Genomic DNA, 12,776 nt, shown 5'->3' with positions numbered 1-12,776 from the left:
CCAAGGTCAGCATGCCACCATGCTCAGTTTCTGGTGAGACTTCCTGGCCTGTAGACGGCTACCTTCTCCATGCGTGTTCACCAGACCTCTTTGTGTGTGCCTGGGAAGGGAGAGCGAGCTCTCTGATGAATCTCCATGTAAGGACATTAATCCTACCTCTCAGAGCCCTACCCTGTGACCTCATGGATCTCACATTGGGAGTTAGGACTTCAACTTGGGATTTCAGGGGAGTCACAATTCAGTTGATTGCAGGACAATAACTATTAATGTAAAACAAAATAAGGAAGTGATTACAGGATCAAGGAATGATGAGTATTGGTAGAAAGCAAAGTAAGGAAGTCAGGATAGAGGTTGCCTAAGATGTGAACAGAGGTAGGAGTTGGGATAGGAAGATGCCATTCTGGCAGTGTTTTGTTGCTGGATTCACGTAGCTGTTCATTTTATCCATTATTCGTTAAATTGCACATTGATGTTTTATATGCTTTACTGTGTGTATCTTAAACTTTTTTTAAAAAGTAAAGCCATTGTATCCATTCTCATTCCCTGTTCTATAATCTGTGAACACTGGTGATCTATTTCACTTATATTACTCTGGTGTTAATAGGGATTGTGCTTAACTATTTGCCTTTTCTGATCCCTCATAGAAGTTATGTTTATATATTATTTTTTTAAATATTAATATGGTAGATAATGGTAAATATAAAATGTTTTAGTGATGCTCTTCATCTTGTGGCATCTATATTTCTAGATATCCTGATGAATTCAGTCGAAATTATCTTTTTGGCCTTGAACATTTTCCCATGTAGGTAAAGATTTCCAGCTTTGCTTGTTTCTGGCCTGCACTTTTTATTAAAATTAAATCACATGTTAGAAATGTATTTGGTCCTCTTAAAGATTACCTTTTACTGGTAAGAGTAGGGAAAAGAGTAGCTTTTTCAAAGTGAACTATCCCAAATCTAATCCGTAAAAGGAATCCTGACTAGCACGAGAGTTCTTTATGTAGCTCTGTTTTCTTCTGGTATCACTAGTCAGGCAAGGTGGTATAACTACTGAAATGGGACAGGCATTGCTAATTTCAGCAGTCTTCCAGAAGGATTGTGAATTGCTTCCTAATCAGGAAGGTATCAGAGAATCTGATTTGCTCCTCCCCCTGAAAATTAACCCCAGTAACTCAAGGAGACATCCTTACATTCTCCCCCAGATGTCTTGAGCAGTGAGAAGACAAGCAGGTAGTGGTTCTCTTTCCCAACAGATCTTTGTCATATTCTGAAACCCTATTTGTTCATACTGTATGGATGAAACAGTAAAACAGTGGGTTATCCCTTAAGAAAACTTCTCATCAAAATGTGTTTTTTATTATAGATAATTCGCTCCTTTCTGCTCTTTCCAACAATCGAGCGAATGTCGGAGTCCCCGAACGGCAGGATCGCCACTCCGCTTCTGTGCTGGCTTCGATATGCTCTCTACGTTTTTGCTTACCTTTTGCTTAAACCGTGGCCTGAGAAAATCAAGTCCTTTATGATCAGAATTGGCCTTCGAATGATGAACCTACAGAATGAATTTTCGGTCCTGAATGTATTAGAACCGTTTTGCCTTGGTAAGTACCTTTTACAATGTGTATATTTTTCCATTTCTTTGTGTCTTTCTCAATTTCTTTCGTAAGTGTTCTATAGTTTTCAGAGTACAGAACCTTTATCTCTTTGGCAGCTTTGTTCCTCGGTCTGTTATGGTTTTGGGTGGAATTGTAAATGGGATCGGGTTCCTTGATTTCTCTTTCTGATGCTTCATTATTGGTGTATAGAAATGCAAACAGACTACTGTGCAGTGATTAAAAGAATGAAGCCTTGCCATTTGCAACAACATGGATGGATCCAGAATGTATTATGCTGAGCAAAACAAGTCAGAGAGAGAGAAAGACAAATACTGTATATAGATTCCACTCATGCAGAATTGAAGAAACAAAACTGATGAACACAGGAGAAGGGAAGGAAAAATAAGATAAGGAGAGGGAGGCAAACCGTAAGAGACTCTTAACTATAGAGAACAAACTGAGGGTTGCTGGGCAGGAGGTGGGTGGGGGGATGGGCTAGTTGGGGTATGAGCATTAAGGAGGGTATTTGATATAATGAGCACTGGATGTTATATAAAACTAACAAAACTCCAAATTCTACCCCTGAAACTAATAATACACTGTATGTTAACTAATTTGAATTTAAATAAAATCTAAAAAGTAAATAAAAATTTAGAAACAAAAGAAAAAATAAAATAAAATGTATATGTTTATTCTCGTATCAGAAAGTGGTAAGAGGGGGCACCTGGGTGGATCAGTGGGTTGAGCCACTGTCTTCGGCTCAGGTCATGATCTCAGGGTCCTGGGATCGAGCCCCGCATCGGGCTCTCTGCTCAGCGGGGAACCTGCTTTCTCCTCTCTCTCTGCCTGTCTCTGCCTACTTGTGATCTCTGTCTGTCAAATACATAAATAAAATCTTAAAAAAAAAAAAAAAGAAAGTGGTAAGAGAATAACCTCAGACAGTCAGTGAATACTGAACAAGGAATTATTGTTGGTTTTTTTTTTTTTTCTCTCCCAAAAGCTTAAAACTAGACATAAAATAAAAATAGGAATAGAAACTTTAATTTTAAAACTTATCCTTCTGATCCTCCACTCTAGCTGTCGGATGGTAGGAAAAATTCTGTATATAGTACATATGGAATCTTTATAGGAATCAAGGGGGCACCCTGTTAGTCCAGTGTGAGAACTTAAGGGAAACCAGGCCCAATGTTCCCATGGAGTGAATAGGCAATACTTTTATTTTCCTCTTTAAATGTTTTTGGAGAGGTTTAAATGATAAAAGTAACAAATGATAGTCATAATAATACAACTCTGGTTGTTGTGCTGATTATATTTTCTGAATGTGCTAGGAGATATTTGCTACTTTACTTTTTGGCTTCAACCTTGGTTTTTTAAATGTAATCTACCTTTTTAGTTAATACTAATTTATGGAATATTTATAAATCATTTTCATAATAAAACAATCCTTTCTTAACTATACCTCAAAAATTTATTGTAGGATTAAATATGATAACATATGCAAAGTGTCTATATAATATTTTGTTTATAATAATATAAATATATATATTATATTATATGTATAATAAAGGATTATATATAATAATCCTCCAGCAAAGGATATAATGACAGTTGCAGCAGCAGCTTAATGGCACCATTCTAAGCTTTTACTTGTAGTCCTCAGAACTAATCAGGCTTGGGTATTTTACTCTCGCCATTTTATAGATGAAGATACAGAAATACAGAGAAATTACAGGAATCATGCAGTCATACATATAGTGGATAGTGTTCAAACTTTGGAGATCTACCTGTATGCTAAAACTTCCTTTTACCATAGCTGCTGCTATCATCTTTTTGCCCCAGTCGACCATAAAGGCAGGACTCCTGAAAAAACTCACCATGCTCACCTGTGTTAAGAGTGGCACACCGCCATGTACATAATGAATCCAGAAACAAGTCACAGCCCTGTTGTACAACTACAGATTGGTTGTATGCGGTATTTTTATAAATATGTAGTAAGAAACAGTGATTGCAAATATCAAGTTCAATATATTTTCTGTGTTTGTAAATTTTTGTCTGTTCCATACTCTCTACAACCCCCACTCTTTATTATAGACTTAGCATCGCAGTGGAAGAAGATGAGATAGGCAGAAGGGGAGAAGGGCTAAGGACAGTTATAAAGAATACCAAAGACCAAAGTTGGAGAGACCCCTTCAAGACCTGGTATGGCCCCTTATCCTTCCTTCCTATTCTAGAAGAGACAGAGATGCCTAGGTGAGAAAGGCACTGACTGCAAGTCAGAAACCCTTCCCCTGTCTGGTTTCCAGTCATTGATCAGACCAAAAGTTAGACTTGATTTCTAAGGGCCAATACATCTTTGGAAATTATTTGAGACCAAATGGAAGTCATTTCAAATTGTGGCAAGCCTAGATAAAATTACTCCACATACATGTCAACAAATCATCTTATTTCCCTTTACAGTTTTTTCTTTTGGAGTTTTTCTTTTTACCCTATAGTGAAGATTATAAAAAGCATTTTCTAGTTAGGGACTCTATTCTCCTCCTTCCTGGAATTCTGCTTCCAGGAAAATGGAATGGATGTACTTTTCTCTGCTTTTTCTACTGAGTACCAAAACCCCTGCATATTCGGTAACATGTAGGAAGGCAAGAGAAAGAACATAGACAAACAAACAAACAAACAAAACAAATAATACAATGGCATACAGACTCTAACATACCAATAATTACATTACATGTAAATGGTCAAAATACACCAATTAAAAGACAAAGATTGGCAGAATAGATTAAAAAACATTATCTAAGAATATGCTGTCTTCAGACATCCCAGTTCAAATATAATTATATAGGTAGATTGAAAGTAAAAGAATGGGAAAAGATACATCATGTAAACATTAATCAAAAGGAACCAGGAATGACATTGCATTAATAATAAAAGGTTCACCCTGAAGCAAATAATACATTATATGTTAATTTAAGAATTAAAATAATAATAATAATAAAAGGTTCTACCAGGAAGATAGAAGACATATCAATCCAAAATGTGTGTGTACCAAACAAGAAAGCTACAAAATAAATGAAAAACTATCAGCAAAACTGATAGAACTGAAAGGAGTAATGGACAAATCCCCAATTATAGTTGGATACTTAAGAACACCTCTCTCAACAGTTGCTAGAATAAGACAGAAAATTAGCAAGGATAGAGAAGAGTTCAACCACATTGTCAACCAACAGGATTTAATAGACATTTATAGAACACTTCACCCAAATCATATGTTTCTGATGGGCATTAGATAGGTAGCTACCTGTGCTTTTCTTAAACCTCTTCAGAAATATTTTCTAAACCCAAACTAGGACATAGAGTATATGAAAGTTTTATTCGTTTTTCTATATACGTTTTGTGACTGTGTAACACATGTGACATATAATTAAGTGTTTAATGTTTTTAACTGAAAGAGGGAATTATATAAAGGTGTCTTCCAAATTTTCTACACCAGAGTTCTAAGCACTCTCTTTGAGAAATAGGGTGCATAAGCTGCACGTGAGAGAAAGGAATCTTCCTTCCAGCTATAGCAGTTGCCCTCTGCTGTGTCATCCTGAGACCCCAAGTGCAGGCATCAAGAAACAAGACTGTTCAGACTTGACACACTACCCTCCCTGGTCAAGGCAACTAGAGCCTTCCAGCTGCATTGCTGCTTGGAGAGTCCCAGGATTCCTTTTCCTCACAACCACTGTTGTACAAGTTAGATACTATGTGCAAATTAAACTCTAAACTAGACTGAGCTCCCAGCTACCTTGCTTCATCTCTGCTCTCAACAACCAACGTGCAATCAAACTTACAGAGCACAGCTCTGCTATTTCTGCCATCCTTCTCTGCTTTTCTGTTCTCTTTGTTCTGGATCTGGCTTTCTGGTGTTCAAGTGAGCAGTACTTCAGGGGTCTTGTTTCCCCATTACCCACTTGGACTGTGAAACCTTGGGTAAAGGGAAAGCAGGCAAAAATTACTTCTTTTTTACTTGGGTTCTTGGTTAGTGGTTTATATGAGTCTTAATTAAGTCTCCTAGTAGTGACCCTAGGCTGATCCTTAACCAAGCATTTCAGTCGTCCTAGCCAGCCTCTTCCTACTTGTCCGCTTGGGATCCCACATCACCCTTGCCTCCTCTTGCAATAAGTACCACAGAAACTGCCTTTGCCTGGGCTTGCCCTGGCTATCCCTTAGGTGATTCTGATGGCCTTGCTTACTATGAAAGGAAGATGGTCCCAGCTGAGGGAGACCAATAGTCATAAGATCCTGACTTTTGCAGATGATTAATGGGCTCCTGCTGAACTTGTGTCCATGAATGGTGAAGGTAATCAGTACCAAGCCAGCCCACTTGAGTCAGAAGTATGAATTTTAGGTTACACAAAGAGAACGCTCACCAAGAGAGGAAGACCAGCTCCAAGATCATTCTCAGTGGTCTGTGCCATCTGTGACATCCTCTGCAGACCTGTTCCTCTGGCTTTCCTGTCATCCAGACAGTGACCTTTAACATGCCAGCCTGACTTTTAGGAGGCCTTGCAGTGTTTGCACATTATGTAATGTCTGTGCTCCAGTAGAAATCTTACAGAAACAAATGGAGGAAGTTTGCTAGTCCAAATAGTGGATAATAAATCCTGCCCTATCTAGATAGACACTGATTTTCTGTATCCTTAGTTTATACACATATTTTTTTGTTGCAGTAAGGTCTGAAAAATTCAAGGAACCAAAATATTCAAGTACTTCAAATGCTGTTGCCCTTTTGGCAAAGATGGTACTTGCTATGGTCTGGGATTCTACATATTAGCCTTCTTCAGCAGATTGAGTGAAACATCACTTCCTGTCGCATTCAAAGAGTAGCTCAGATTCAATTAGCATACTTTATAAACTTCACCTCAGTGTTCATCAGATCAATTAGTATAATTAGATTGTTTTAATTGTTTTTAAAGAAAACATATGGGGTTTTTTAGTTTAATTTTAATTCTGGAATGTTTGCTACTGCTTATTTCTTTACAATAGATGGTCTTCTGTTTCATGAGAAATAGGCTTTTCATTGAGACAGTTAAATTGGATTTCTTGATCAAAGCTAAAAGCAAATATATTTTAGCTTAGCAGTATCACAGGTCAAGATAATTAACTTGAAAAAATATTCTACAGTCTTTTCATTCGTTAGGCCAAATTCATGTTTTAATTCCTTTCAGTTAACTAACTAGAAAAACATAGTGCAGATAGAAAGGACATTCCTGGTGGGCATGTTACTTTGTTGCATACATTCTTTAAAAAAAAAAAAAAACTTTCATTATCTTTCTTTTCCTTGTCTACATGGAAATAACTGTTTAAACATGTACTAGTAAACATAAGCTTTACTAAAGAAGCACATATTTCTTCTCAAATATTTTTAATTCAATCTCAGAATAATTTTTTGAGTAAGACAAAATCAGACTCCCATGTTACCTATTCTCTCATTCTGTGTGTAGCTTAGAAAAATCTCTTGCTAAAAGACAACTGCAGCTTTAAGAATTCATGGAAATTTAGCCTAAAATGCAACATGATGGAAGAGGGGTGTGTGTGTGTGTGTGTGGTCAGTATTAGGATTTAGGACAAAAGGTGATTGGATACAACACTAGAATATCATCTCTGATTTAGAATTAAGTGACTCAATGAAAGCTTTGCTATATTTTTATTTTTTCTTTTTTTTAATTTTATTTTATCTTTTTTTTTTTCAGTGCATTGTTTATGCACCACACCCAGTGCTCCATGCAATACGTGCCCTCCCTAATACCCACCACCAGGGTCACCATACCCCTGCTGCCCTCCCCTCCAAACCCTCAGTTTGTTTCTCAGAGTCCACAGTGTCTCATGGTTTGTCTCCCCCTCTGATTTCCCCCAACTGTATTTTTCTAAAGAAATTTATATGTATATGTTATCTGCTACTCTACAAAGTTGTATTATTTTTTTCCAAAAAAAAAAAAAAATCATATACCCTTGAGTTGTGTTTTTCCCTTTGGTGAACTCAGTGTCACAGAGATGTTAAGATGATCTGTTGGCAGACTACTGCAGACTAAATGGATAGTTATAATAACCAGTATAATGGCAAAACCAAACAAACAGGGGCATTCTGTGAAACCTGACAGAAGGCTCTAGACTTCCTGTCACCAAACCAGCAAGACAACTTGGCTTCCAGTCCCCAAGTTCTACCTCAGAAAACTGTGTGTGCATCTCCCCCCCAAACTTCCTACGGTATCACTCACTGGATTTACTTCCCTCTGCATTTTTCCTCACTGCTGAGACCAGTGCTTTATGAGGCCTAATTTTTGTCAGTCCCAACAGAAGCTCCTAGATGCTCCCTCTTCCCTGAAGTGATTTGTGCTAGTCTCATACCAGTACCTCCCAGCTCGGCTCACCAGCGTCCCTGTGCATCTGCCTCCGGTTCTGACCTCCACCGTAACATCAGCTCAGGCACCACTTCAAGGAAAGCAGCAGTTTTTCCTCCTAGCAATCGCCTCCCAGACCCCCCAGAAAAACCAACACCAGCGCAATCCCTTCCCATTTCATTTTAACAACCCTTACTGATACCTGTCATTAGCCCAAGTACACAGAGAAGCCCTAAAAAGAATAAGAAATGAAATAAAGCACCTGCCTTTCAGCTAACTTCCAGCATGGTAAGGCAGACGAGTGTGAAGAATTGTCATCTGTCACAGTTATGAGAATCGATGCCCAGAATGAGCGATGCCAATAAAGGAGGAATCAGTTCTACCTAGGTAAGGAAGGGAAAAGACAAATGAATTGGACTTAGAGATGAGTTTGGATTGTTCCAGAAAGATGAAGTAGCATCAAGGTGGTGATGGAGTACAGCAGAAGACAGTTTTCCTTCCTAGATTACATGTACTTGGAGAACTTGTGATGCCATCTCCCCTGTGAGCTGAAAGTCCTACCAGTTTCCCAGCATCAGTCCCCACTCCTCATTCCATTAGCCACTGTCCTGGGAGGGCAAGTCCTGCAATGATACTTAGTAAGCAGGTTTCAGAGGATACAGTAGCAAAAAGACCAGAATATTAGACTCCTCGGTGAGTTTTCTTATACCTGGACTTAGATCTGTGATGGAAAAAGAAGTAAACAATTCACATTTTTCTGAGTCCTTCTCTTTCCTTCATGTTCATGTTTTTGTTTCCATGACTCCTGCTCCTGGATATTTCCTTCACCGTGGTGCTTGAAACTCTGAATTCTGCTGGGTTTCCAGGAATGCTGTTGACAGTCATTGCCAAGAGAAATGTGTTTTCCCCTTAGGAAATTACATGTCCATTTGGTATTATTATTTCTGACCACTGTGTTGTGTTACAAGCATTTCTGAGGAATGAAAAAGATGGCTTCCTTGGAGCAATTACTGGAAAGGAAACTGCTATGTTACTTTCTTTTAAAAAAAAAGTATACTTAGATCAGAAATTATCAGGGAAAAAGAAGTATAGAAATAAAGACAGAGTGAGATACATTCCCTGATTTTAAAAAAAAAATTACTTTTAGAAATACAAAATTCCTTATAAGCTATTTGAATTTTTTTAAATATTTTATTTATTTATTTGACAGATAGAGATCACAAGTAGGCAGAGAGGCAGGCAGAGAAAGAGGGGGAAGCAGGCTCCCCGCTGAGCAGAGAGCCCGATGCGGGACTCGATCCCAGGACCCTGAGATCATGACCCGAGCCGAAGGCAGCAGCTTAATCCACTGAGCCACCCAGGCGCCCCGCTATTTGAATTTTTTAAGTTGTTTCTGATTCAGGACTAATACTACAGAAAAGTGATTAAAACAGGAATGTTTTTACCTCCACGAATCATCCCACAGTAAACTCCCACGTAACTCCTACTCAGCTCAAGAGTCCCCATTACCCGGATCTCAGAAACCTCCATTATGGCCCTGCATGTCCAGAAATCCACTTCTGAGCTCATTCGGGTTGTTGGCAGAGTCCAGTTTATGTGGCTTTATGACTGACGTCCCTACTGTCTTGCTCACTGTGAGCCAGAGGTCCTTCTCAGCTCCCACAGGTCAGTCTCCATTCCCTTCCACATGAGCTCGAGCTTCAAACCAGCAGTGGTTCTTCTAATCCTTTGAGCACTTTGAATCTCTGACTCCCTCTTCTTCCACCAGCCAGAGGAAAACTCAAATTTTCAATGAGCTGTGTGACTGGTTAAGACCACCACAGTGATCATCCCTAGTCTTCTCTGCTGTATAGCATAACCTAGTTAAGGGGTTAAGATGTCATCAGATTCACAGGTGTCACCCACACTCCAAAGAGAGGAGACCATAGAAGGGCAAGGATTATTCATGTCAGCCTAGAATTCTGCCTACCACAGACCACTATTTTCTGCTGCTCTTAAATGCTACCTCTGTCTGTCAAAACCCCGATATCCATATATGTGTAGTCATTTCTGGAAGAGTTTATATAAAATCAATATTATTTCTTCCTTATATATTTGGTAAAGTGGACCAATGAAGTCCTCTTACCCTGGAGTTTTCTTTGTGAAAAAGCTCTAAATTACAAATTTAATTTCTTCAATAGATATAAGACTTTTCAGGTTATCTGTTTTCAAGTAAGCTTAAAATTTCTGACTTTGTTCATTTTATCTCAGTTGTTGAATTTCTTGACATAAAGTCATTTACAAGATTACCTGATTATCCTTTTGGTGCCTGTAAGATCTATAGGGTGTCACTTCTCTTTCCCAATATTGATAATGTTTTATGTCTCATGTTCTCATGTATTTTTTTTCCTGATCAGTCTGGTTAAAGGCTTATCAATTTTACCAAACTTGTTCTTGGTTTCATTTATTTTCTCAATTGTTTTTCTGCCTTCTGTTTCACTAATTTATGCTATGAATATTATTATTTACTTTATTCTGCCTACTTTGGCATTTTCTAGTTTCCTATGGTGGAACTGAGGTCATTCATTTGAGATCCTTTTCCATTTCTAAAACAGGTTTTTAGTGCTTTATAAATTACTATCTAAATATTGCTGTGGTCATGTCCCACAAATTTGGATATGACGTGGTTTTATTTTTATTCACTTCACAATACTCTCTTATTTCCCTTTAGATTTCTTCTTTGACCCAGGGGTTATTTTGAAATGGGCTATTTCATTTCTATATATTTGGCAATTTTCCAGGTATCTTTCTGTTATTGATTTCTAATTTACTTCCATTATAGCCAGAGAACATATTTTGTATGATTTTAATTGTTTAAATGGATTGATACATGTTTTATGGACTAGGATGTGGCTTAACTTGGGAAATGCTCTGTGGATACTTGAAAAGAAAGTATATTGTGTTCTTGATGGGGAGACTGTTCTATAGATGTCACTTAGGTCAAGTTGATTGATGGTGTCATTTTGTTTTTTTTTCTTTTTCTTTTTTCCTTTATTTTTTTATTATTTTTTATTTTATTTTATTTTTCTTATTGTGTTACGTCAGTCACCATAAAATACATCATTAGTTTTTGATGCAGTGTTCCAAGATTCATTGTTGATATGCAATACTCAGGGCTCCATACAATACGTGCCCTCCTTAATAGCCACCACCAGGCTCACTCATCCCCCTACTCCCCTCCCCTCTAAAACCCTCAGATTGTTTCTCAAGAGTACAGTCTCTCATGGCTCATCTTCCCCTCCGATTCCCCCCATTCACTTTTCCTTTCCTTCTCCTAATGTCCTGCCTGTTATTCCTTATGTTCCACAAGTAAGTAAAGCCAGATGATAACTGACTCTCTCTCCTTGACTTCTTTCACTCAGCATAATCTCCTCCAGTCCCATCCATGTTGATGCCAAAGTTGAGTATTCATGATGGTGTCATTTTCTTTATCCTTACTGATTTTCTTTCTGACTGTTCCAATCAGTTATTGGAAGATGAGTGTTGAAATCTCCAACTATATTTGTGGATTTGTCTGTTTCTTTTTATATTTCTGTTAGTTTTTACTTCACGTATTTTGAAGTTCAAACATATTAGGTGCATAAGCATTTAGGACTTTTATACCTTCCTGATGAATTAACCCTTTAGCTCTGGTAATATTCTTATCTCTGAAATCCAGTTTTTCTGATATTAGTATAGTCATTCCACCTTTCTTTGGGCTAAAGTTAGCATGATATATCTTTTTCCATTTTTTAACTTTTAGCCGATTTATGTCTATTTCTTGTAGGCAGCAAATAGTTGACTCTCGCTTTCTTATCCACTCTGCTTATTGATTTGAATGTTGAGACAATTTATATTTAATATAGTTATGAATTAGACTGGCTTAAATCTGTAATCTTGATATATATTTTCTATTTTCCTATGTCTTTGTTCCGTCTTTGCTTTTTTCCTACTTCCCTATGAATCAGTTGTGTATTTTTTATGATTTCATCTTCTTCATTGGCTTATTAGTCATTCTTTGTTTTGCTGTGTCAGTGATCACTACAGTTTACAATGAACACCTTTAACTTTTACAGCCTTCAAATTATATTATACCACTTGAAGTATGCCATAAGAAACTTAACAACAGTGAGTCCTTTCTCCCTCCTGCATTGTGATAGTGTTGTCATATATTTCCTTCTTTGATATGTTATTATTATTTTCAGTTAAACAGTCAGTTGTCTTATAAATAGCTATAAATAACAGAAATGTAATTTAAATTTACCCACATAATTACTATTTCTGATGTCCTTTATCTATCTGTGTAGACAAAATTTCCATCTTCTTCTTGCTTTAAGTATTTCTCATGACATTTCTTGTAGTTCCACTGACAGTTAATTCTCTCAGCTTCTGTATGTCTGGAAATGTATTCTGCCTCCATTTTTTAAAGTTATTTTCACGGACTATAGAATTCTAGATTGGCAAGTTTTTCCCCTTTTTGTTACTTTAGAAGTGTTCCTCCATTGTCTCCTAGTTACATCATTTCAGAAGGAAATCTGCTGTCTGTTAGCTTTTGGTTTGTCTGTATGTTATACAGTTAACCCTCGAACAATGTGAGGGACGGGGCACCAACCCCCTGTGCAGTGAAAGATCTGCATATAGCTTTTGACTCTCCCAAAATTTAACTATTAACAGCCTACTATTCATCAGAAGCCTTACCAATAACATAAACAGTCAATACATGCTGTGTATGTTGCATTTTTATATACTGTATTCCTACAGTAAAGTAAGCTAGAAAGAAGAAA

General features: G+C 37.4%; 1 protein-coding gene across 4 annotated transcripts in view; it reads left to right on the top strand.

Annotated features, from left to right (window-relative positions):
- LDAH (lipid droplet associated hydrolase) overlaps positions 1–12,776 on the top strand; it is a 108,828-nt gene that overhangs the window by 74,664 nt on the left and 21,388 nt on the right. For all 4 annotated transcript variants that reach the window (XM_082744210.1, XM_082744211.1, XM_082744213.1 and 1 more), the window contains exon 5: positions 1,363–1,597. In XM_082744210.1, the coding sequence (XP_082600336.1) occupies positions 1,363–1,597 (235 nt within the window). The remainder of the gene's footprint in view (positions 1–1,362; positions 1,598–12,776) is intronic.

Source organism: Mustela nivalis, assembly GCF_964662115.1.
Source record: "Mustela nivalis genome assembly, chromosome: 8".
In the NCBI taxonomy this organism is placed as follows: Eukaryota; Metazoa; Chordata; class Mammalia; order Carnivora; family Mustelidae; genus Mustela; species Mustela nivalis.
The sequence above is the reverse complement of the archived record's forward strand: the minus strand, read 5'-3'. Positions and strand labels throughout refer to the sequence as shown.